We start from the raw sequence: 25545 nt of genomic DNA, 5'->3' as shown, positions 1-25545 counted from the left end.
TGTTCTTATTGTGGCTGAAGATAGCTCTTTATGACTTGGGCTGTATCTTTGGAGTCGTTGTAATGCTGCAGGATGAATCTGGGACTGATCAGACGCCTCCCGAACGGTATTGCATGATGGACAAGAATCTAAACATTTAAAATGCCTAAAACTTTTGCACAGTACTGTATATCATTGTATATAGAATAGTGACTTATTAATACTGATACATGAATGTGGAGCCAATCATAACCATTTGAATCCTGTTGGTTAGTGTAATCAATAGTTTCATTTGGTTTATATGTAAAGTCGTTATCTGTAAAGTAACTAGTAACTATAGCTGTCAAATGAATGGAGTAGAAGTAGAGAGTAATGGAGATTGAGATACTCTAATAAAAAAATTCCCGTGAATTCATGACAGCTGGATAATCAAAGCTCTGGCTGCTGCTCTGTGGGTCGGATTTCATCTTTAATTTAAAGGAAACTTTAAATTACAAGAGAATTAAATCAAATGTGTTTAAGTGAATGAATTATTTATTTAAAGAGAAACTTCAATCTTTAAAGCAGGAAAATGTTCCAAAATTCAACAAACATACAAAAATTTGATGAACCACATCATTCATTTAATATATAAAAATATGTCCATTTATCAATCAAACATCAGTAATGACAATTTCATTATAAGAAACAAAGAAAAAGCGCTAAAAACATGAAAAATGAAAGACATATAACTGGGGAGTATGATTTTTTTTTACACAACTTTCAGTATTACCTATTTCACAATTGTTGTTTCACATATGCATAACTCAGAATAGCAAAACCTGTACTATAGGAAGCTATATGATGGCATTTAATATACCAAAACAACACTACACTATACTATTGTTCTCTACCACATGCTTACAAATTTTGATTTTTAATGACCTAACCCCAGGTCAATGAAAACTACTAATGGTGAAGCGTGAGAGACATCTACACAGCAGCACATTTGGTTTGCAATGAAACAAGTGGTGAGATGATGATTTTACCATCGTTGGTTAAAGAATACACTTTCTGTATGATTGTTGATTTAATTTCAGGCAGGTTTATGGTTACCCTTAAGGCTGACTGGTGACAAACTACCAGAGATGAAATGCCATTCAACATGAATGATATCTGATTTAAAATATGGTGAAACAATCCTTAAAAAAAAATGCTATCAAAAATAACAAATGTGTTCAGGAATGGAGTTTTGTTTATGATATCTCAGTGATATTAGTCCTGGTTACATAGTCAATAGTAAAGCACTTTAAGTGATACAAATCCATTTTAAATGGGACACAGAAACTCTTTTCCCATCATAATGACATCGTGCATTTGGGGCATTTTGTGTGCACAACAAGCTAAATGTAATTTTCATGGATTTCAACTACTTCCATCCAAAGTGCAGAAATGAAAGGATTACAAATAAAACAAAGAAATTACAAGATTGCCTATAAAGTCTCTCACTCAAGCACCTGTAAAGCACTCATCTCAGGTGTAACACACAGCGACTGGCTACACGAGTCTGCCGAGGGAAACTCTTTTGCTGTTAACATGTAACATTTCCTTCTTGTCATCCAAAGTGCAGTTGTATCAATTCTAATTTACACAGGATCAAATACATTATGCCTGTTTACTCTTCTATAAAAAGTCACTCAAAAGTCTTGTGTGTAATAAAGTACTAACCTTTTCAAGTCTTTCTAACCAAAAGAAGTTCACTCACTGGCTACCTAAAGTAGCAACCTACATAATAATATCACCACACTCAGGTTGTGGTATTTCCTGTGCAGCATTTTGCTGTCTTATTGTAAGTGCAACTACATCAATTCTTATTTACATAGAAACAAAGATGTGTTTATATAAAGACGCAGTGACTGTGAAGTAAGGTGCGTTTGATATTGTAATGCAGAATAGGCAATTTGGCAGATTTGGGCAACGGTTACATGCCTTTACTCTACTAGACGTTGCGGTCAAGCAGCTCGCAAAAAAACTGTTTTAAGCTTCTTAAATGCCATTTTTAGTCATCTGTGGTCATGACTGAAATATCTGTGTAACTGTACCAGAGCTGCAACTACCAGTTATTTTCACTACAAATTAAATTGCCAATTATTTGAAACATGCCCATAACAAGTTGCTGGAGCACAAAGTAAAACCAGCAGATAGTCAGTTTACTATAATACCTGACAAAGAAAAGCAAAAATAATCATCAGATGTAAGAAGCAGTAAACAAGCTAATATATATTTTTTGTTTGAAAAAATATTTTTTAAACAACTGACTAATTGTTTCAGCTTTAAACTGCACCAGCAATGATCCTGTGTTTGCTCACTTTCATAAAAGTGATATCTGCTACTTCTGTTTTACACCAATGGCATGAAATCCTATACTGTTACTGTTACGGCTCGGCCCATGATATGAAAAAATACTAAACAGAGCACAGACTGCTTTTAAGCATTACACTTGTAAAGTATTTCCAACATCTTTTAACTTAGTAAAAGCCAATGTATACAAAAGTCATAATCTTACAGACAAACAATATATAACTCCTCGTAGTATAGTGCAATAACTCCGGTGTAATCAAAATCACATTGGGCAGACAAGGGTTAAAGAGTGTCTAATTGCATTTCTCCTCCTCCTCTTCTGGTTTTAAGTGGCTCGCAGCCATCACAGGCTGACTCTGCACCTAACTGTATGCTTATGTAATCAAGTCCGCCCTCTGCCTTCCCTCTGGCTGGCATGCTGTGGCACCTCCATGTAGTAGCAAGGTCAGCTAAGGCCAGCTAAGGTGAGTCATTTGTAATAACGGTGTCGCTTGAGGACACTGAGCTGTCTTGTGTGGCCGGGTTGCCACCAGGGGAGGGCGGAGAAATCTCATGCTGCTTCCGAATCTCACTTTCTGTCTTGCTACATGAATAGGACGGCCTGCTTAAAGAGCCACTGCTATCTGTAAACTCATGTCCAGCTCTCCAGCTGCACCCAGCAGGTTCAACTGTTTCTTCATCTGAAGTTTTCCTTTTTTTAGGTGATTCAGGTAGACGTGTGGAAACGGTGCAGGAAACCTGGCAGCTCACACGTTTTTCATGTTGATGGTGCTTATGCTTGGTTTGGACTTTGCCAGCCTGGTCAGGGTCTGACCAGCTCAGTTGTCTCTTCTGGGATGAGAAAGTAAAACCACAAATAACAACTATAAGAAAACCAGTGTCTCAAAGGAAAACTACAGTTTATTACAGCTCGAGCTGAGTGCTTTGAGATATGAAAGAAAACTTGGGTTTCCTTTCATAAATATCTAAATTTCTATCTAAAATATCTAATTTTCTTTCATATCTATATATAAACTATAGTTCTCTCTCAAACAGAATCTTGACAGCTATCAAATACACAACAAGCCTGAGGAGTTTATACCTTCAGCCCTCTCATAAACATGCTTTATGTAGTGCTTTGACATGCTTTATCTTTTTTAATTCTCGTTGTACCTTCTTTTAACTATATTTGTATATTTCACATGGATGCCTGGTTGTTAAAAATATGGTATTTTAATAAAAAGTAAGGTTTAGTATTGCTATTTTAATATCGCTGGCTCATGAGGCCCATGGTTTGATTAATGCACACTTGTAAAGGCGCTTTCATATGGTAACAAAGGTAACATGCAGTATGAAGCTCACCTTAACTGGCATGTGAAGCTGATTTTGGTGCCAGTGTGGTCGGGGAGCGATGGTCTGGTTTGGTTTATCTATGGACTGAAATGCCACCCGAGGGAACCACAGTTTTAGCATCATCTCTATCTGTAGCAGATTTTGAAGGTATTTCTCACTGCAGAAAAAGGTGTGAAGGAACAAGCATTAATGACAACGCTAGGTATGGATAACAATGACAATGTCCCTACTTTCCCTGCTGTCATAACGTTAAGCTTGCTACTTGTCATGACCTTACCCCATTTCAGGCCTCTGCAGAATTCCAAGAATCCTATGAAGTCTATCTATGGCAACACTCTGCTGGAAACTGGTTAAACCTGCCACAATAAAAAAAAAAAATTTTTTTTAAAAACCCATCATAAAGTCAAAGCAAATGTGCACGTAGAGGGTTAATTACAAGCTGGGATACTATAAAACTTGAGAAGAGATAATAATCATGTTTGATATTGCTCTGCCACATACCTTTGTCAAATCGGCCTGTCTTTAGTCCATGCAGGAGTTCAAGCAACGGATGGATAAACCTGTGCAAATCTGCACACTGAGGAAAATAAGGAGAGAGTCAAGCTTTACTTCTACAAATGATCTGTTATTTGGCTGACAAAAATACCTAAACAAAGACCTAGAGCTTAGTTTAAGGGTGCTCACTTTCTGAGCGAAGGCCAGGTCCCCTGGTGTTGCTGGTGACGAGCCTAATGTGGCAGCTCCAGGAGTAGAGGCTGAGTCAGGATGCTTAGTCTGATCAGGGCATTGTTTAGACTGGTCGTTCTTAGACCTCGAATGCGTCTGATCTGAATGAGCTGGGAAATCAAGGTAATTTCCAGTTAATGGGATTCCTTCATCAACTGAGAGGGATTTTCTTCTTCCAGTGTACCCCTCTCCCTCTGAGAAGACATCTGCTTCATCCTCTGTCTGCTCACTCTCACTGAGGACAAAGCTCGAGGTGGAGGGTAGCGAGTCATAAGATGGCCATTTGGAAGAACTGCCCAATGAATTCATCTGTTGAGACAGGAAGATGAGAGTAGAGAAAGAGAGGAGATTGGGATAAAGCTATTAGGTGAATATTATACATAAAAGTAATCATCTCCAAACAGAGGTTCCATAAGTACAACTTTTGGCACTGGGCAAAATAAAACAGGTATCCAAATTAAAAGGAGTTGCACATACAGTTCATTATCAGTATACTTCATACTACATGAAATATGTTGGTGTCTTCCAATTGCGCAAATCAAAGCCTTTATATTAAAATTTCAATCCTCAAGGTGAGTTTGCTTTAAAACATTTAGTACATTTAGTCCAATGTGATACTGGCTAAATGAACGATCACAATACTTCTGAGCAAATATTTCAGTACTGCTGCTTTTGGGATGACTGTTGTTAGTTTCATAAGATACTAACACTTGAATAAACAGTTGAAGATCATTAGTTATATTGATATGACACAATTACAGACAATCGTTTTTTCATATTACTTAGTTGTATATTTCATTGTGCATTGATTTAAAGATAAGAAAAATACTAGCAATGTCACTCCACTGTTCTCATATCACAATATTTATATAACATCAACATGTCAACCAACCCTTATTAGACAGTAAAGGGTGTATACACACCTGCGCTTGTTTATATCACAATTTCAACATTCAGCAAAATAACCCAAACACAAGCCCTTTTTCAGAAACGTGCAATAAAAATGATAAGTGTACTTGTTGCCAAGAGCTGTGAGTGATGTCTTCACTCAGTTTCAGCGAGTACAATAACATCAATATGAGGACGAAGGCAAACGGTCAGCCTTGATAGATTATCACATGGAAAGAAAAGCCCGTGGACGACCTGCACCTATCTGTATGCAGTATGACGATGCAAAACAACTCGTGTGTGCGTCTTTGTGTGCTAGAAAAAAAACAAAAAAAACAACCGAAACTAGTTGGGTCATCTGAAGACAAATGTGTACATCACCGTTCACCTCCTGTAACCTCAACCGCAATAATAAACCTCTAACCAGTTGACCGTTTGATTTCGCATTAAAAGTGTTGTTCTCAGGTTTGTGAGACTGATACAATCTCTACCGCCATGATTACGGTTTCTAAACGTATGAAATTAAGATAACTCTAACGTGCTAGTTTAATACCGCGCGAAAGAACAGCAAACATGCATAAAACAGAATATATGCAGGTTTGATCCCGCGGAAAACAAAATAAAAGTTATGACAAGAAGTGGCTAATAACGTTAAACAATTTATAAGTCGAGTATGAAAAACAGCCAACATTACCTAAAAACATACAAATTTCAGAGGAGAGAATTCTTACCTTCTAGCTGGAGCAGAACTGGATTCACAAAAACGGCGAAATAAGACGGAAATCCTTGAGAAGGCACCTCACCGCCTCTTGAACAAGTTGAACAATTTCAGGTCTTACAGAAGCAACTTCAACAAAGCTAACGGCTATCTTTGTGGGCATGTATGTGTAAACACAGAGGTTACGCCTGTTATCCCGTTTACGCTCAGTCCCTCCCTGTTGCTTCTCTCTCTGCCCGTGTTTCGTTTACTTTGTCAGATCTCCAGCCTGCACTCAAAGTATGCGCAACGGTCGCTACACGTGCTGGATATGTACAGAGCCGCGACTGGCTGAGGACAAGTCGCGCCTCTCCTCATTGGCTCCGAGGCTCGGCCAATCAGCGGCGTTCGCAGCGCCGGTTGGCTGGTAAATGCGTAGATCCCGTCGCGCTTTCAACGGCAGCACGTGTGGGTGGTGTGGCTGGAAAACGAGGGGAACAGCACGCGGCAGCTGGCATCTGTTTAAAATTTTGGTATGCAAATTAGGCGTGGTATGATACACCTACTGCAACAGTACTTAAATAACAGCGTGATTAAAAGACAGGCAGCTGGTATTTGTTTCCCAGACCCCTCTCAAGTCTGGTTATGTTTTATTGCTCTTGTTTACCTTTTATTTTCCTTCTCTGTTTCTCTAAAGAGACACACCCAGGAGGGTCAGGCTAGATATCTGAGCATACAGACTCAGTATGAGCTAGTGTGCGTAGAAGGTGAACAGAGGCAAGGTTTAGGTTTTGTCACACAGTATGAAACGCTTGTGTTGGTCGGAGACATCGCACATTTATCGGTACAGTTTAAAGAGGTCCCACTACCGTCAATCGCCAGATGAAACCCCTAAAGGCCCCCAGGGGCAATACATGACGCCTACGGTACGTGGCAGTTTCGCTATCTCCCCTGGAAACCCACAAACCAGGCAGTACTCTAGAGCCGATATGATTAGTTGATCAATTGATTAGTCTATCGGCAGAAGATTGTTGGGCAACAAGTTTGATATGTGATTAAGCCGTCTGTTGTAAAGCAAAGGTGCCAAAAATTCACTGGTACCTCCTTCTCATTTATTTATCATCTATCATTTATCCTCATTTATCATCTGATGAGGGCCTCATGGCAGATAAAACATAGAATATACTGGGTTTTTTTTTCATTTTTGACTAGACAATGTCATGTAAACCAACAATTACAAATGATATGGCATGCACATAACCGGCGTTTCTGTTACCACGTGCTAAGTTCGAAAAAAATGAGCATTTCCACCGCATTCATTTAGCTGATGCCTACAGATGATTCACGGTGTTCCTGCTGCAGAGAAAAACTCTCTTATCATCAGAAATGTTGACATCTTTATCCATTTGTTCAGTGTGGCTATGTGTGTCTAGTTGTCCGATTGTCTGATTTCCCATATGGCATGCACATAACAGGCTTTTTTCTGTCACCACGTGCTAAGTTCAAAAACTGAGCATTCCCACTGCATTCATTTAGCTGATGCCTACAGATGATTCACGGTGTTCCTGCTGCAGGGAAAAACTCTCATCAGAAATTTTTACATCTTTATCCATTTGTTCAGTGTGGCTATGTGTGTCTAGTTGTCTGATTTCCCGTGATATGTTTAAGATCCAACCAAGCATCTGCAGGCCATAAACATCCGGTGTGCTCCTGTGGAGTAGAAGAGAGAGCACAGCTTTGCCTTCAGAAAATCAGGGAATAGTATAACTTTCTAAAATTAAAAGCACTGACACGCTTTTAAGGAAAGGTTTTGTTTGTGTTTGTATGCTGGAAGCTCCAATTTCTTTATCGGTCATGCAGAAGTAAGGCAAGGCAGAGAAGCTTATGAGATATGGCATCATAGGCCTATTAGAGCTAGAGACACTGGGCTTATGTATGTAGTCTTACATAGTTACATAATGAGATTGCTATACACTGGAGGAGTGAATCATTTCTTTTGTCACATGCAAAAATAGGATGCTGTTACCTGCAGGAGGATGTGCTAAGTGCTTAAGTAACTGAAAAGGCTGCCTAAAACCAAAAAGTAGATGTCTATGATGAGCACAATAGTGATAATTGTTACAATTTTTAATTGAAGTTAATAACAATAGTTACAGTGTTACATAAATAACAGGTGTTGAAAGTATGGCAGAAGGAGAGGAAAAGGGAGTGTCAGCAAATTCATGGCCCGGGATAAAAAAATTCTGGGTGTGGAGGAGAGAGTCAGTTTGATTCCTAGCCAGGCGGTCGTGTATCTTTAAAGACTGGTATGAGCCTTAATCATAGTTCAAACCATAGTGATGAATTGCTTTGTCATTGCCATTATCAGAGAATGACTTCATTAAAGTTGGATTACAGCTTCAAAGGGCCCACTGAGTCTCCAAGCAGTCCACATGGGTCCCCATCCAAAACAGCAGATCAGTAATGTTATCTTTATGGTATAGTGTTTGAGTCACTCTTGTCAGACTTAATGCACGTGCCTCACGTTGACATACGGACATCTAGTTCCGGATTTTCTTTTGTTGGATAACAATATAGATGCAGTCACCACGTAAACAGCATCGGCCAGTGCTGTCAGCTGATAGGGAAACCATGCAATCGGTGGTGGCCAGTGCCAGTACCCCTCTATGCAGAACTGGGAACACTGTGAGACAGCTGAAGGCTGGTTTTCTAACATGTGACTGTAAAGATGCAGATCACTCTGCATTAAAGACACATGGTCATTAGTTGCTGGAATCATCCAAATTCAAAATCTTGATATAACAGTTAAGCATGAGCAGCAGCCAATATGTTACACTGTTGCATACATTGAACTTGTTTGTAGAAGTTGGCCATGTTGTAACCAGTTGGGACAGGTGGCTACATAAATGGATATGTTTGCAATTTTGCCCATCCTGCTGTTTATGTTTGTCAGCGATAAGGAAGGTGGCGGCGTGCGTGCGTGTTTGAGTGAATCATGGGAGAGGGCCAGCAAAAACGTTTGTGCATTTCACAACCCATGTTACACAGACAGTGCAACTGAAGAAAACCCGTAAAACCTTATGTGCTCCCTTTTGTTGTAAAAACCTACTGAAAGATAAGAAATTATGCTAATATCAACAGACAGCTTGAGCTATCAGATTACTTATCACTTATATATTTCAAATATGACAACCTGCTCAGTTTTTAAAGGGTCTGAAACTTTTTTTCTTTAAAAAAAAGAAAAAAAAGAACACTTAGCTGTGGAAAAAAACACAATTTAAAAAAATTCAACATCACTCTGAATAATTCACAGAACACAATCAACAGTATTTCCTGGGGACTATTTCTTGTATTGGAGGCAAAGATCTCAAAGAAACATGAGCAGATAAAACCAAGAACTATAGCAAGATAGCTATAGGTCTGCTCCCTCGGTCTTTACAATGCCACCCACTGACTAAAGCCACAGGACTAGGATCAACGTGACCCGGTAACCTCTTAGACAAGTGAGTCTGACGCAATGTTTACCTTTCCCTGTGTGGGGGACGTGAGTGAGCAAGTGCATAAACATCAAAACCCCATGTGGTGAAAAGCTTGGGTCTGACAGATGTGCATGGGTCTCACTTGTGGGAGTTTGCTGACACCATCAGTGGACATTAACACCAGACTATGCAGAAGGGACCTTCAATTAATTTACAGCAAACTGCTGCTGAGCGGAGACCCCATTCATCCCCCTCAAAAAAAATCTCCTGCATTGTTTTAATTTATCTATTTTCAATGCCTTTATGGGGACAAAATATCCCTTTATACTGTGCCTAACCACATCTGTGTTTCACATTTGTCTTTGCTGTTTAAATAGAAGTCTAACTGTGATAAATACTTTTTCACCAACTTAAAATCTTCGGAAAATGTCATACATTTATTAGCTTTTTCATTAGCAAAATTGTGCCGGAAGATTGAAAACACATAATGTTATCAACCAAGTGTTCGTTAACCTGCTCAGTACAACCAAGAAAGAGTACATAGATTTTTCTCTCCTAATATAAGCAATGCACGCAGAATTTAAGGGGAAAAAACAAAACAAAACAAAAAAACAACAATCAGCGTTGACTCAAAAATGAATGCACACCTACAAACTTTCTTTCTTTCTTTTACTGATAGCTCTGTGACATCATGAAAGGCATTATTTTCAGTATTTCCCAAGTTCATTTGGATGTGACAGTGACATTGCGTTGATATTGTTTGCTTCCTCCACTTTGCCGCTTCCGTCTCAACAAGTCCACTTGATAACGTCCTGTTTCATCCGACTATATTTCCCTAGCAGCCGAGCCAGGGATCTTCTCTGCTTGTCCTGGAGATGAAGGCAATTTTCCTGGCCATTTCCATGTGGTAGATCCGCCTACAGTTCTCAAAGTTCTTCCGCTGTCGCTCTCGGCAGGGCTTCTCGAAGTAGCGCTTGCGCTTCACAGTGTCAACAATCCCTTCCTGAGTTAGGAGCCTGGAGTATGTAGAGAAAACGTGTGAATAGCTGGGACTTGGGTTGCATTCAAGACACTATATTCAACAGGCCAGTGGAAGCGGCAGTAAAAGTGACACTGACAAAACAATTCTTCACTATATCTGGATTCTTGACAGGGTAAGTCAGTTTTTATTTTTACAAATCAAAGAAATTTCCTGCTGTGATTAACAGATTTAAAATGGAGCTAACTATATCCATTGATAGCCTAAGCGATTAGACTGAAACAATTACAGACACTATGTCCCTTTGGTAGGAAATTGCTGCAATCAGACATACAGAACACTTTCAAAGTAAATTAAAAAAAAAAACATTTTTAACTTTAAATCTTTATACACCCTGATAACATAGATGCATTTTGTGACAAATACACTTTGGAGACCCAATCAAACATTTAGAAGAACACATTATAATCAAATCCTATAAAGTAGTAAGAGACTACATTTACCTACTGTACTATAATATATACTATTATACTATACTTCTATTTTTTTACTTTAATTATACATTTTCAAACCGTAACCGACGGGGTTTTAATCAAAATACACATTATGATGCAGTACATGTGCTCGACTCAATTCACATTAGAGTGGATGATATTACATTAACATCGTATCTTTTGATCACCAGTTTGAACGAGTGTTGTTTCTCTCAGTCGATGGAGTTTCTCTGTGTTTGTCCCATGTTCTCCTTGACAAACTAATAGCTTAAATCTTTGAATATGCAAATCAGGCACACATTATTTAGCTTATTGGGGGCTTTGATACGGGGGGGGGGCCTTTAATATTTCGAGGCTTTTATACCTGACAACTGCTGCTGGTGCGACCAAATGTTCCAATACTGTCAATAACAGTGCTTATGCCGCGGCAAACTTGTTTACTACTTGTGTGTATATCTAACGAAAATCCCTAAAAAAACCAACAATTCACGCGTAGCCGCTGTGTATATAAGCGGTGAAACCACTGCGCAGCCGCAGCTCTGTGACATTGAGCGGAAGGCTAACGTTAACTTAGCTAATGTTAGCCTATCATCCCCTGGATAACAGCAATTTTATCTTATTTCTTATTTTAAATCCACAACTTTTACCTGTTCAGAGTCTTGTACGCTGCATCAACGTTGCCGTCTTGGACCATCACTGTCCGCGCAACGAAGCGTAGATGCCTCGCCATTATGAGATCAGTGCCTGCTCGAACGACGACCGTCTGGAAACACCTAACGATAACAGGTTCCGGGTACAAGAAGCCCTGCATAAATCAACGCTAGGTGACGCTTCACTCAACCTTTCTCGTCAGGGACCGTTGTCCTGTCTTGGGGTTGGCCTTGGCCTTGCACTGTTTCTTTTTAAAGAGTTATACAAATACTTTTTGTTGTAACATTTATGTTAAATTTTCAATTCTATTTAAAATGTGCTGTGGAATAACAACAATATAACCTTATTCTTTCCGTCATTAAGGAGAGATTTCATTTTCGCAGAGGTAAAAATCATGACAGAAAACATACATTCTGAATAAAGTATCACAGAAGTATATGCAAATCATTTAGAAGTTCGTCAACCACAAAGCCTTAAAAAAATTCTGTACTGCAGAACTCTATGGTTTTAACTAATTCATTTTCAGTTTCCATCAACTTGTAGCATAATATTGATAGAGTGTATGCATGTGAGGAAATTAGGTAAATTAATGACTTGATATCTTTTCTACGAGCTTAACCCTCACAGTCTGTATCCCTGGCCGCCCAAATATGTAAATGTAGCTACTGTGCAAATATTTTAGGCACTAAAAGTAAAGTGAGGATGCTTTTGAAAATAATGACATAAATAGTTACTATTTAGCAGTTAAATTCAAAAGTGCAGCAAAAAGTGAAGCAAAACCCGAATCACCACTTTTTGCATTTAAAATAGCAACAGTTGTCCTACATACACTTGCACTTTTTTTGCACGGTTTTTCAAGGTACTTGGCAGGTAGGTTGTTCCAAGAATCTTGGAGACCTTGCCACAGTTCTTCTGTGGATTTAAGCTTTCTCAGTGTCCTCTGTCTCTTCATATAAACCCAGAACGACCCAGTGATGCTGAGATCAGGGCTCTGTGGGGACCAGACCATCTGTTGCAGGGCTCCCTGTTCTTCTGGTCATTGTAGACAGTTCTTTATGTCCCTTTCTGTATTCTTGGTGTCGTTGTCATGCTTAAAAATGAATTTGGCACAGAACACACGCCTGCTGATGGTATTGCATGATGAATAAGAATCTAAACATCTGAAGAACCTAAAACTTTTTCACAGTACTGTGTGTGAGTGAATGAAAGAAGAGAAAGAAAGACAAACAAACACCCAGGTCTCTTCAGCACAGGAAACGAAGCAGCAGCTATCCTATTCACAGATTTCTGAAACTACATCCGTTGTCTTAGCAACAGGGCCAGCGGTGTCCAGTGTTATCCTTTCATCAGGGCCATTCTCCTCTTCTTCTCATCCCTGAGCTGCTGATGTCCTCTGCTTTGCCCGGTCTGATGTCAGCCATTGGTGAATGCTGGCCTGGATGGTATGTTTAATGTGCATTCAAAAGTGCATAAAATATCCCATGGTGCTGTAAGTTGATAGGGTACTGTATCTGCATTGTCCCACAGGGAGGAATGCTGAGACAACCTGCACAGATAACATCACGATGCATGAATGCACTGCATCGTGTTTCCAGACGCATCCCCTCTGATCCAGACCTGATGAAATATTCTTGGCAGTGAGTTAGCATCTGTGCGAAACAGTGTGAGAAACAAAGAAGAGAAATAGAGTATAACATAGAGAAAATTAAATTTGCATTGATAGGTTTTACTCCACTTTACTCCACGCATACATCTTCCTGACAATATTTGAGCTAAAATGGTATAAAAAAACAAAACAAAACATTTACTCTAATGTTCTTGACTTTAATGTATTTATTTAGGTTTTTCTTTAGCCTTCTACTCAAGTTAACATTGTACTTAGACAAAAGTTTGTTTAATAACTTTGTTTAATAAAAATATGTAAAAAGAAAGAAACACTTTATTCTGCCACTGTAGAAGTTTCAGCTGAACATTCTGTTGCTATAGTAACTGGTAGTGGCAGTGTTCCATAGCAAATGGAGAATAACTGGCATTTTTACATCCACCATTTTGTTGACAAGCACCTTTTAACCACGCTCTTATTGCCATTGTTTAGAGTACTGTCACCTGTTGCTACTCCCTTTTTATGGCAATTTATGACTGTTGTTACTGATTTGAGATATCAAATTAGTTAATTAGTTAATTAATTTTTCAAGTGATCAGTTTAGTGCTAATCAAGCTAGCCATTCTACTAGCTGCCTGAAGCTAATGTGTTGCAGTCTAGGTAACTCCTCTTTTACGGTTGTAATTTCGTGTTAGATTATGTAACTCATTCTACTTTTACTTTTTGGACTCTGCATGTATGTTTACTAAATTAATTAAAGTACTGTACTTCCCATGGGGATTTAATGTCTATCTTTTCACTGCTTTATTTCCTCCTGGCATGAGGGACCCTGTAACTAATTTGAGAAATAGTCTCTACTAGTTGCATGTACAAATTCATTTTTACAAGATGCTACCTTTGGTCTAACTCCTGTTGTATGCTATGCTTTTAGTTATTTGTTTAAAAGGGGTATACTCTCCCAATTTTTGATGATATCTTTCTTTGAATGCACTTATTGTAGATCGCTTTGGACAAAAAAATCTGCCAAATTCATGTAATGTAATGTCAAATGTAATGTTATCTTATTAATTACCTTTGTGTGTGTGTATTTGTGTGTGTGTGTGTGTGTGTGTGTGTGTGTGTGTGTGTGTGTGTGTGTGTGTGTGTATTATCCAAAACTGTTTCACAATTGCTTCCAGTAAGGTCTTCAATCTTTATTGAAAGTGTGTTTAGCTGGCCGTATAGCTGTGTACCTACATGCAGATTATTTATTTTGTTACACCTTAATTTTTCTGTTTCTTTGTTCAGTAACACAGCACGAAAATGCGTTACATATTGGTCATGAAAAACAGTTGTACAATCCTGAATTTGTAATGACATATTTTACAATACAATGTAAAAATGTATTCAATTAATGATTGATGATTATTAGATTTGAAGGATTTCAGCTTTAGCAAAAATATATTCTTGTAAATATTGCAGGGACAGAGCAGAATGCAGGTAAAACGAAGAGTGGGGGGCCTGATTGAGGACGTAAACAGTTTCTTATGTCCCTGTTTGTTTCCAAACATCACAATGTCGCCCTAATGACATGTAACCTGCCACTGTCCGATTCAGATAAAGACAGGATGAGATGGCATCACGAGTCAGTGTCGGGCGACCTATTGGGCATTGTGCTATTTGATGATCATGATTAAACTAGACTACGTGTTTCCTCCCCCTTAAAGGGCAGTCTCCTGGATGGAGGCCTCCGGCTGGATGTCTTATCTTCTGCTCTTTCGTTGCCAGCTTTCCCAACAGCACCCACCCACTCTGGAGCCGAAGAAGTCAACCCTGATATCTGATTCCACAAACCGGTTCTTAGAAAACTGAACACATGGTTTAGAGTTGGAAATTAAAAAAAAAAAAAAAAAAAAAATTAAAACACGTCGTCCATTTTTTGTTTTTTTAAATGCCATTGCTCTCTTAGTTACTCACCAAGTTATTTTTCTGGACTTCTTGTGAAATAACTGGGACTGACATGGCACCCCACCATAAAACAATTAACACCTCTCCTTATTATCATCGCCGGTGGCTCATCGACAACACAAAGACTTACTGGAAGGGCATTTTCCAGCTCGTATCTAAATCTTTCACCATGCCGACAGAGGTGGAGGGGTACAGATAAAAATCAGAGGGGAAAGTCCCTCCCTGCCACCAGCCTCCGTATTGGCGAGCTATCAGCCAATGAATGGAGGCGCAGATGCAGGCAGGGGAGACGGCTTTGCAAACCGAGTAACGGGGGGGGGGCAGACATCTACCGGAGAGTCCGCAGGCAGAGCCCGGCTCCTTATCACTTCTCAAATCATTCCTCCGACTGCTTGCATCAAAATGGAGAAGAAAGCCACAGATTTCTCGGGAAAGTGGAAAATGAAGTCTTCGGAAAATTTCGAGGAACTTTTAAAAGCCTTAGGTGAGTAATGGGTTTGGGGCACTTGTGTACACGCATAAATAGATGATCCGTTTAGTTGCAGAAAATCCTTGCAGAAAATGCCCAATAAAGCTGTTGTTCTTTACCAAAACGTTTTTTTAACACAAGACAGGGTTGCATCCCGTTTTTTTTTCCAGCTTTCTGTCGAAATGCTTTAAATGCAAAACTTCTCAAACTTTGAGGCCAGTTTAGAATTGTTATCTGGTTTATCATCAACCACTTAGGTCCATTGTTGAAATGCAAAAGAGATAAAGGAAGGAAAGAGATGCATCTCCCTTACAAAGACCTGTCAGTCATTTTGTCTGTGGCATTACCAGCTGGAAATCCACTTGGCTTAGGGGTCAGCTGGAGAGCCAAAGGGGTTTGAAGTGAGTCTCTGCGGTTAAATTCGTTTGGTCCTGCCCTGCTAACCGATGTTCATGGGAATGTATCTTGTTAAGGTACACGAGGCTGAACAGGTTCCAGTTATAAGTCCTCTTTGGGGTCAGACAAGGGCCAGCCAGTGGCATCCATTAAAAATCTGAAGACAAATAGCCTGTGGAGGAACGTTAGATTAGACTCATCTGAAGCAGGGTCGTCCTCATGCGGTTGTAATTAGAGCCAGTGTAAACGGAACTAAGCCTTGACATGGGCCCCAGCAGCCAGCCGGCTCTGAGAGTGACTTTCGCTCACCGCCCTGGGCCTCCTCAGCCCGATCTGGGGCTGTATGTGTATGAGTATGTGTGTTGCCTCTGTCAGCACCACTCCATGAGCAAATATGGTCTGAACTGAGTCAGATTTGTAGGGTAGTCCTGATCTCTCTGAAGCCAGTCCAGCTCAAAGAAATAATCGCAAAAACTAAAGAGTCATCAGGCAGTTCATTTGTTTTACCTTTAAACATCACATCACCTCTCTACTGACTCGGAACACAGATGTTGATATAAGCTATTTCTTAGTTTCAATTTAGTTGTACTTTGTGCATCAGTTACTAGATGATTTTTTTCCTACAGGTTTCCCCCTGTTATATATAGGTTATATTTTCCTCTTGCTGCATAAATTCATGGATGAATTATAGAATGGGCCTACCAGGCACAGGCCCATGGACCCAAGTTGTCAGGGGGGGGCCCAGGGTCAGAGCCTCTGTTTGAAATCTCTAAACATTTCATGTTGGAAAGTCAATCAAATGACTACAAAGAGACAAAAAAAAAAAAAAAGACGCAAAAGTACCACAATGAGATGCAAAACAACCACAAAGAGATGCAAAATGGCAACAACAAGACGATAAAATACAACAAAGACGAAATGTCCATAAAGATACTCAAAAAGAACACAAAGAGATGCAAAACAAGTACAAAGAGATGCATAATGACTACAGAGATTCAAAAATTCTAAAAATGTCCACGAAAAGAGAACCAAAATTGCCACAAAATTCCCAAAAAGACCCTCAAAAAGACTACAAAACACAAAAAACAACTACGAAAAATGCAAAGCAACCACAAAGAGATGCAAAATGACCACAAATTTGCATCTCTTTCAGTAAGGGTAAGGGTCCATGCATAAATCTCACATTCTGTAAGTGTATTTAAATGTGTCATCCAATTGAAGGAATTGGAATAGTTATCTTATCACCTCCACGTCAGGCAAAAATAGCATTAACATTTATTTGATCAGTTAAATCAAATCAAGTTGTCAGTTTTTCCATTTTTGACTTTTGCAAAGCCATCACGTTCAATGTCCATCTCTTTACAACGTCAAACAAAAAAAAAACGTTTTGTGCTACTGTGAAAAGATGAAGCTCATGAACCTTATTGTTGAGGTGAATAATCAAACTAAGAAGGAGCAAACAACTCTACAACTCAAATAGATCAAGAATGCCCTTCTCCTGTCTTTTTGCAAACTATGCCTTTAACAGTCTCACAGTAAATAGCGGTTTAAAGGACCATACCAGTAATTTTGCAGGTTGTAAACCATTAAACACAAATCACATATGCTTTAATTTACTGGAAACCGTTTGGTGAAGTATACCATACATTCTGACTTGAAACCAAAAATTAATCACGATGAACATTTCATTGCGTGATGTTATTTGGTCGAAAAAGTTGCGCTGTTGTTGCGTGGCAGTATGGCAGCACATTTTGTTTTTGTGGGCTGACAAAAAAAATAAATAAAAAAAAGCTTTGCATTCATAACCTTTGTTCTAGGAAAACCAAACTGAGAAAACAAATAATAACCAAAAATGGACATTGTGAAAAGGAGGAATGAATTTGTTTTTTTTTGTTATAAAGGCTGCTGTCTGGCCGGTGACTCTCAAATATCAGATGACATAGTTTTGTTGAACACCAAGCAAAGAAAACCTTTCCCTCCTCGTCGCTGCATTACGAAAGTGATCATGTAACATTGTCAAAAAACTAAAAGTGCCAAAAGATTCACTGTGATGGATTTGGTACCTAAAGCAATCACCAGATGTCTGCACATTTATACCACTTATAATATGCTCCGGTTAAAGTTTGGTCATTTGGGCAACAACATTCAGAGCCAATGGCATGCTTCTTTATTCATAGCTGTATATTCTTTCCACTCATCACATACCAACCCAGGAGACGATTTCACCACAGCTGCAAGTTTAATATTTCTTTTCTTTGTGCGTCGCCAGGTGTGAATGTTTTCCTGAGGAAGATTGCAGTGACAGCGGCCTCCAGCCCAGCGGTAGAAATCACCCAGCATGGGGAGACTCTGTCCATCAAGACCTCCACCAGCGTCCGCACCACCCATGTCTCCTTCACTTTGGGTCAGTACTTCAATGAGACCACAGTGGATGGACGTCCCTGCACGGTACGCACCAGCTTACTTCCCATACAAACATTCCTGTATAATGTCGAATCATGCATACCAGCATTTAGCCAAGGACAGCATAACTAGCCGCAGTTCTGCACAGAAGAAACATGTGGACATAATTAAAGTGCAACACCACAGTCAGTCCTGGTGATAGTACATGGATCTGTTCTTCATTTCTTCATGCCGAGTGATTGGCGAAGGACATAGTTCCCGACAGAATATAAAAATGTTCTGACGTGCAGCGATTGGCACACTGAGCCCCGGTAATGATGAAACCCAAACTTGCTATAACTCCGTAGTGTCCAAAGCACTTAAAGTATGTCAGTTATCCATATTATCCTTGTATGAATCCCCGCAGAGTTTTCCAAAATGGGAAACAGACAGCAAGATCAGCTGTGAACAGACTTTACAGAAAGGCGATGGGCCCAAGACGGCGTGGACCCGAGAGCTGACCAACGATGGAGAACTGATACTGGTAATTAATTGAGTGCGGCACCAATACACAACTTCTGACCCAGTCTCTACGAGCGTATCAGGTTAAAAAAGACACTAAAACTGAAATAACTGTCTGGTCTGAGTGCTCTACGTTGCATTGTTTTTCCAGCAAAAAGCCTGCAGTGGAGGTAGTCACAGAGTCGAATCGACGTCTGTGTAGAAGGGAGAGCCGGCATTGCAGGCTTTTTTTTTGGCGCTGTAGTTCTTCAGAAAAAAACTCTCCAACTGACCGTTTGACCACCAACCTTCTGGAAAAGCTCCTCAGAGAATCCGGGCCAAAAACCAATTAACAACTCATTTGCATTTGCAAATGTGGGTCTTTCTGATGAGTCTAAGGGCTAATTAAAATGACAAAACTGGCAAGAGTCCTGCTGAATGAGGATTTTCCAAAACCTGGCAACCTACACAATATTCTCAATCATGGTTATTTTAATGATTAATAAAGCATTATTTGTTTTTCATCATTGTACATAATTTCATAACTAACATATAAACCCCTTATAAAGGATGCCTTATTTAAAAAATGGTAGCAAAGGTTTAAACTCTGTCCTTTTGTTGTTGTTTTCTTTTAGACAATGACCGCCGGGGATGTTGTCTGCACCAGAGTTTATGAGAGGGAATGAGAGCATTTTTTTTCCAGACCATCTTACAACACTCCTGTTTTGTTTCTCATGCATGGTTTACATTTACTCGCCTAGTTTTCTTCTTTTTCGTCCTCTTCCCAGCCAGTCAGATGTTGGTCAGATCTTGCTCAAACAGTCCTCTATGTAGAAAAGGCTTCAGTTTACATGAATGTATGTTGATAGAATTGCCTTTATAACACCAAAGCTGAATTTACTCTTTATGTATCATATAGAAATGTCACACATTCCTTTTTAAAAGCTATATTGCAGTGTCTAAATCCTTTTTCAAGTTGTTAATAAACTGTTTTATATGAATGCTGCCTCCTCCCTGCACCTCCTATTGCCTTGTTGTCCATCTGCGTATCACTTTACATCACTATCTGTCAGTCTTTCTCTGAATACGCTGATTATTCCACACCCTTTCCCCCTCCGTCTTTCCACTTGCAATGCAGGACCTTGTCCTCTGTGTGCTCTCTGCAGTCATAGCTCAATTCAGTATGTGCTCAGTAAGTTTAAAAGCTCCCAAAGACAAAACTGCACTTTGAGAGATATTTTGGCAAAGACAAGGGGGGGAATAGCGAGTGGGAAGGAAAATGAGTGAGGGAAGCAGAGAGGGCAGCCACATGAAAAGCAGCATCACGAGAAGGTTGTACTTCTTATTCTCCCATTCCAGCTGCACCTACTTACAGAATGAGCTCAATAAAAATTCCCCCACCCATTTGCTCAGGCTTTGCACCGAGGTACAAAGTGCTAAGTGACCTGCACTTGCACTGATTATTGAGATATCCAGCTCTTCTCCTCCCAAAACCCACTTTTCGCCATAATGGATGCAAACGAAGTATGCAAATACTATGTGGAGAGAGCACCATCAGATAAAAAATTATAGATTTACCAGCATTCAGAGTCCCTAAAGTCTGCCCTTTGCTCAACTAAAACCCAACCCCATAGTTCAGTCTGAGGCCGACTTCACCTGTGCTGTGAAAAATGGGCATTCGGGGTCTCTCAGGCACTTCCTGAGGAGGCCGCTGCTTCGGTTAACAGGCAGTGATGGTTTTTCCAGGTTTTCAAATAGTGCGCAGACAAGGGCCCCTGTGAAGTTCCTCCCAGTTTGTACGCACAGTGCTGAGCAAGCAGCAGGAGGACTGGGCCTCCTCCAGGATGAGCCTTCTCAATAACCCCAGTGGGTAATTGTGTATTGTGTGTCTGCATCGGTGGTGGAAAAAGTACCAGTACAACAATGCAACAATACTCCATTGCAAGTGGAAGTCCAGCATTCGACTTTTTACTTAAGTAAAAGTACAGAAGTATTAGCAGCAAAATGTACTTAAAGTATAAAAATAAAAGTACTTGATCCGAATGACATATTATACTGCGTATTTCATTAATAGATTGTTAACACTGATGCATTACATACAATCTGAGGCGCTCTCAAATGATTAATGTGGCTAGAAAAAAAAGTTCTGTTACACAAAATCACTTGTATATTTTGGACTTTTCCCAGATCTTTGCTGTATGAAATATTGGATCATTTGACCTCTTTGAGCCTATAACAATTATTTAAATGGAACCATCTGAGAGGTTTCGAAGGGAAATCTCTCTTTGGTAGAACTTCTACCAACTCATAGACATCTAGATGTGAGGATGAGCCCAAACCAGACGCTGTTTTTTGTTTTGGGAGGGGGCACAAGACAAAAAGGTTGGGAACCACTGGTTTAATCCTTAACAATGCATTGTATTTTATAAGTTTGTCATATGTTTTTGTAATGTATAATCTTAATCTGTAGATGACAGCTGTCAAATAAATGAAGTGTAGTAAAAAGTGCAATATTTGCATCCGAAATTTGGCGGAGTAGAAGAGTAAAGTAACGTAAAATGGAAAGACTCAAGTAAATTGCAAGCACCTCAGAATTGTTCTCAAGTACAGTATTTGAGTGAAAGTACATAGTTACTTTCCACCGCTGATCTGCAAACAGTTTGTGTCTGAATGAAAGAAGGAGAATGAAAAGATTATTTGTGACCAAGTATGTATGTCTTACACAACTCCAGCCATCATGTACGTGCTTTTATGTCTTTTAGGCAGAAAGTATGTTTTCAGTGGTCTCAATGAAACCCAATTTATTGTGTAAGCGCTCATCGAAACCACAGCTCTTTAACTGCACTCTGGAGCGTTTGGAAAGTTTTCTTGTTATGTGCACAATGAGAAAATCGGTATTTCACACGCACACGCACGCACGCACGCACGCACGCACGCACGCACACACACACACACACACACACACACACATCCAAATATACAAGATGCCTGATTCTGTCTAATTGACCCCTTTGGCTAATGGTTGTTAGCCTCATAGCAGCAGTCTAAACCACCCAGTCCCTCCCTATTAGCCGGGTCGCTTCCCACACATAACTGTTATGCCAGTTCATTCCTAAGGCAGTGATGTCATGGAGCCTTGCATTGCTCGATTGGCTGAGGAATGCTGTGGTTTCAGGACTGGGAGGCACCCAAGCCCAGCGTTTGAATCGGCGCCATCTGGACCAATTGTGACAGGGTCCATTAGAGGAAATGATGAGTCACAGGAGTCAGCTGACAAGCAAGGCCAGATGAGGGTATGAAGACAAACGGAGCGAAGCCTGTGAGCAGGTCAGACAACAAAAGGGGTGATACATGCTCATTCAGCTGCAACAGCTAAACTAAAAAAAGCTTTCACCATTGATTATATGATCTATTGAGGCTGTCAAAATGAATGACCGCTCATTCTTTGCTATCCATGCCACATCCATTTCCAGCCCATCATCCACATGTTTCTTTATGGATCTTCATTTGAACTCTTTGGTTGCATTGATTTTTAAATTACACTTTATTGGCGATGATGTGAAACGGAGCCTTGACTCCAAAACAAAACAAATTCTAGATTGACATCCCATTACCAATCAGGCCAGTATTATGAACACCAATTAAACACCTTTACTTTTGTTTTTCCATAATTAAAAAATATATTGCAATATAAATAACCTTGAACTTGTCCGGACTCCAGCTTTAGGTAACACGCAGACTACAAACTACCCTAACTCAGATAATACCAACAGTTTTATTTTAACTTTGGACTCTATGTTTATACCCTAAAATTTGTAGGGAAAATGTGCTAAAACGTGAAAAGTACTAATTGAGCATTTTGTTTTTACTGTATTATCTTAATGTTGCACTTTTTTGTTAGCCTTATTGCACATTTTCTTCTGTTGCTTTCTCACAGTTTTATGACGCTTGTCACTTTACATTTCAATGTACATCCTGCAGTGTGCATGTGATGAATACAAATCCCTGAATTCTTGAATGTTATAACGTAAATCAGTGGTGCCCAAGTTTTTTGACCCATGACCTTTTACAAACAAATTCTTTGTCATCTTTAGACACCTTGTTACAGTATGCATATGTGTGTGTGAGCTCTGAGCAGTTCAACATACGAGACTTTGCCCTCTTAGATTCTTTCAGAGGCATAAAAAGGTTAAACGTTTAATTTAATCATCCACAACTCCTCAGATCCTGTTCAATCTCACTGTTCCACTTGTGGACAGTCAGTACAAACTCATGCTGTGCAGTCAGACATTGTTCTATCCCCAGGACTTTATTTTGAATTCTTGAGGAGAGCCAAAACTTTCCAGAGATATTTAATATGTCAAGCTGAATTTTGGAGAAATGCGTTTAAAATGATGCAGAATACATCTAGAACATTTCAATTTAATGAAATGGTGCAGCCATTAAAAAGAATGGAGCCTGGGATTTGAATTTTCAAAGTCATTTAAAGGGGAGATTAAAGAATACTGGATACTATGGCATTATATATATATATATATACATATATATATATATATATGTAGATTTTGAATTAATATGTGCCTGTTCATGGATTAGGGATTGTACAGTATGTGTATAAAAAGGTCTGTGTGTGTACTGTATATGTGTGTGAGAGACAGTCTGACCTGTCTGTTTGCAATGAAATCATATGACTGCCTTCACCCATGTGACCCCATGTGACTTGTAGGAGAAGAGAATGAAGAGAGACCAGGCTGGATTGTACAAGGGCATTAGGCCATGAAATGTGTATACAGTAGTGGAGACAAAGGTGTAATCCTTCCTGCCGCTGCTCAGCCTGTTACTGCAGGGTCATATACTGTATGAGAAGTACAAAGAAAAAACTATAACGTGAACTGGTCCTGCAAAATGCATCCTGCACACAAGCTGGGATCAAAGGGGACAGACAACACCTGTGACTATGACTGTGCCACAATATTAACTATAGGAAACTCACATCTAATAACACTTGTGGATAAGGCAACAAGCTCCATGAAAATAACGTTTTTGGACCAACAATGATTCAATTCTCAGATAAATTTTAAAGTCACATCAAAGCACATGTATCCAATGTAATGAAATATGATTTTAAAAAAGGACGATTCTTCTGCATTAGTTGGGCTGCTGAACCTTTACAGATGCTTGCAGTTCAAATCCCCGTCTGTCCTGAGAATCACATCCAGGTGAGTTCAGAGAAGTGGGAAAAATTATTCCTTCAAGGCATTATAGTGACATCTACTGGAAGAGTAGGAAAAAATCTTAACATTAAAAACATTAAATTAAAGGGGCTCTGCAGGGATTTCTTGTAAACAAAAAAAGTTGTTTACATTCAGTGTTACTCACCAAAACGCATTGTGTGTATCCTTCATGCCTAACAAACATGTTGCGTGCATTTTGTTCCTCATAAAACAATTGCAAAGCTAATTTTTAAGGTATTTTAAATCCAACATTGTTTACATGCATGTCACTCCTTCTTCACTCCTGCCTTTACAGGATTTCATTACAGCCGCCTGTAGATCAGTGGAATAAGGTGAAACCATTGGTAGGACTGTGTATCGTGTCACCATCGTGCATGTGCATCCTCATGCACCTGCACTACATAAACAAAAGGTGGACACACTCATCGAAAAACAGCTCCATACACATACTAGAGTCCTGAGACACTCCACAAGGAACCTATAACCAACAGTCACGTAAGCACAGTCATAGAAAGACTGAGATTAAACAAACATTGTCTTTAGCCTACAGCAAAACCATGATGGTGTTGCTTGATTTCTTCTCTACTAAGACTTTGCATTCAGAAGCCCCAATTAAGATTTAAGGATAGATTATTTTAGATAATTAAATTACTGGATTAGATAATGCACAATTTAAAACGTAGTCGGCGCTGTACATTTAAAGCAATAAAAGCATTTTCCTTAGAGCCTTTGGCACACCTTTTAGCAATAAATGAATCAGATTCAAGAAAAAATGTCGCTGGTGTGTCAGGCATTTGGGGGCTAATGATTGAACATTTATTTCCAGTCCTGATTTCTAATGTTGTAAAACGCCTGATAAAAAGACACCTGTGACTGCCTCACCAGTAAAGGTAATCTCTAGCAAAACATGCTTATATTTGTATTTTCTTTATATGTTTAGTACCACTTCCTAATACTCTACCTTTTAATAGGGGTTTATTAATATCAGCATAAATGTTAATAAGTTGTTAATGACTGGATTTTGGGCCATGATGCTCAGCAGCTCTTCTCCACAAGGACAGAGATCAAATGGCCTGCTGGGGAATTCTTCAAAATGAACTGAAGAGCTAAACATGCTGGAGAGGAAGAAAACCACCCACAACCTGACAACCCAAATTTTTACCTCATTAATTAAACAATTTAACATTATAAATTACCATTAATATCAAGCATCCCCCTCACCCACTAATGCATTTGTCTCTGATCACCTGTTGTGCATTTGCAGTCTCTTTTATTTATTTTATTCTTTGTTTGGATTTTCATGTTCATTGCCCCTAAGGAAAGTTGCTTAATCCAATCTACCAAAACTGTACAATGCCAAATTGTTTGCATGTTAATAAAATAAAATAAAATAAAAATAAAAGTAATGAACTACACGGGCACTTAAGAGAGCGCAGACCTCCACCAAG

The 25545-nt window shown here is 39.3% G+C and overlaps 3 protein-coding genes and 1 long non-coding RNA gene across 8 annotated transcripts; 2 read left to right on the top strand and 2 right to left on the bottom strand.

Moving 5' to 3' along the window:
• Positions 1-564: 564 nt before the first annotated feature.
• Positions 565-6272, bottom strand: ciarta (circadian associated repressor of transcription a). Its single transcript, XM_040122630.1, has 6 exons — positions 5997-6272; positions 4336-4686; positions 4153-4228; positions 3929-4007; positions 3661-3808; positions 565-3150 (listed from the first exon to the last, which is right to left on the bottom strand). Exons 2-6 carry the CDS (start codon positions 4684-4686, stop codon positions 2779-2781), a joined length of 1026 nt encoding a protein of 341 aa, XP_039978564.1. The 5' UTR covers positions 5997-6272; the 3' UTR covers positions 565-2778.
• A 155-nt stretch (positions 6273-6427) lies between these two features.
• LOC120786890 lies at positions 6428-14998 on the top strand. Of its 5 annotated transcripts, XR_005706777.1 has the most exons (4): positions 10454-10595; positions 12877-13007; positions 13093-13202; positions 14875-14998. It is a non-coding gene; the product is annotated as an uncharacterized LOC120786890 (long non-coding RNA). The 5 variants fall into 5 exon arrangements; XR_005706776.1 differs by lacking the exons at positions 10454-10595; positions 14875-14998 and adding an exon at positions 6428-6495 and having other exon boundaries at positions 12883-13007; positions 13093-13937; XR_005706775.1 differs by lacking the exons at positions 10454-10595; positions 14875-14998 and adding an exon at positions 6428-6495 and having other exon boundaries at positions 13093-13937.
• On the bottom strand, positions 9292-11720 carry mrps21 (mitochondrial ribosomal protein S21). Its single transcript, XM_040122636.1, has 2 exons — positions 11562-11720; positions 9292-10457 (listed from the first exon to the last, which is right to left on the bottom strand). Exons 1-2 carry the CDS (start codon positions 11642-11644, stop codon positions 10277-10279), a joined length of 264 nt encoding a protein of 87 aa, XP_039978570.1. The 5' UTR covers positions 11645-11720; the 3' UTR covers positions 9292-10276.
• A 444-nt stretch (positions 14999-15442) lies between the features above and the next one.
• crabp2b (cellular retinoic acid binding protein 2, b) lies at positions 15443-19817 on the top strand. Its single transcript, XM_040122001.1, has 4 exons — positions 15443-15599; positions 18250-18428; positions 18790-18906; positions 19499-19817. The coding sequence occupies exons 1-4, from the start codon at positions 15518-15520 to the stop codon at positions 19547-19549; spliced, it is 429 nt and encodes a 142-aa protein (XP_039977935.1). The 5' UTR covers positions 15443-15517; the 3' UTR covers positions 19550-19817.
• Positions 19818-25545: the final 5728 nt, after the last annotated feature.

Source organism: Xiphias gladius, chromosome 24 (assembly GCF_016859285.1).
Source record: "Xiphias gladius isolate SHS-SW01 ecotype Sanya breed wild chromosome 24, ASM1685928v1, whole genome shotgun sequence".
Classification (NCBI taxonomy): domain Eukaryota; kingdom Metazoa; phylum Chordata; class Actinopteri; order Istiophoriformes; family Xiphiidae; genus Xiphias; species Xiphias gladius.
This window is presented reverse-complemented; position numbering and strand designations above follow the sequence as displayed.

Coding starts and splice junctions, on each gene's coding strand:
- ciarta (XM_040122630.1), bottom strand. CDS start 4,686: ATGAATTCATTGGGCAGTTCTTCCAAATGGCCATCTTATGACTCGCTA. Junction 4,229..4,335: donor ACCTGGCCTTCGCTCAGAAA/GTGAGCACCCTT, acceptor TATTTTCCTCAG/TGTGCAGATTTGCACAGGTT. Junction 3,809..3,928: donor CTGCAGAGGCCTGAAATGGG/GTAAGGTCATGA, acceptor CTTTTTCTGCAG/TGAGAAATACCTTCAAAATC.
- mrps21 (XM_040122636.1), bottom strand. CDS start 11,644: ATGGCGAGGCATCTACGCTTCGTTGCGCGGACAGTGATGGTCCAAGAC. Junction 10,458..11,561: donor GCGTACAAGACTCTGAACAG/GTAAAAGTTGTG, acceptor TACATACTCCAG/GCTCCTAACTCAGGAAGGGA.
- crabp2b (XM_040122001.1), top strand. CDS start 15,518: ATGGAGAAGAAAGCCACAGATTTCTCGGGAAAGTGGAAAATGAAGTCT. Junction 15,600..18,249: donor GGAACTTTTAAAAGCCTTAG/GTGAGTAATGGG, acceptor GTGCGTCGCCAG/GTGTGAATGTTTTCCTGAGG. Junction 18,907..19,498: donor ACGATGGAGAACTGATACTG/GTAATTAATTGA, acceptor GTTTTCTTTTAG/ACAATGACCGCCGGGGATGT.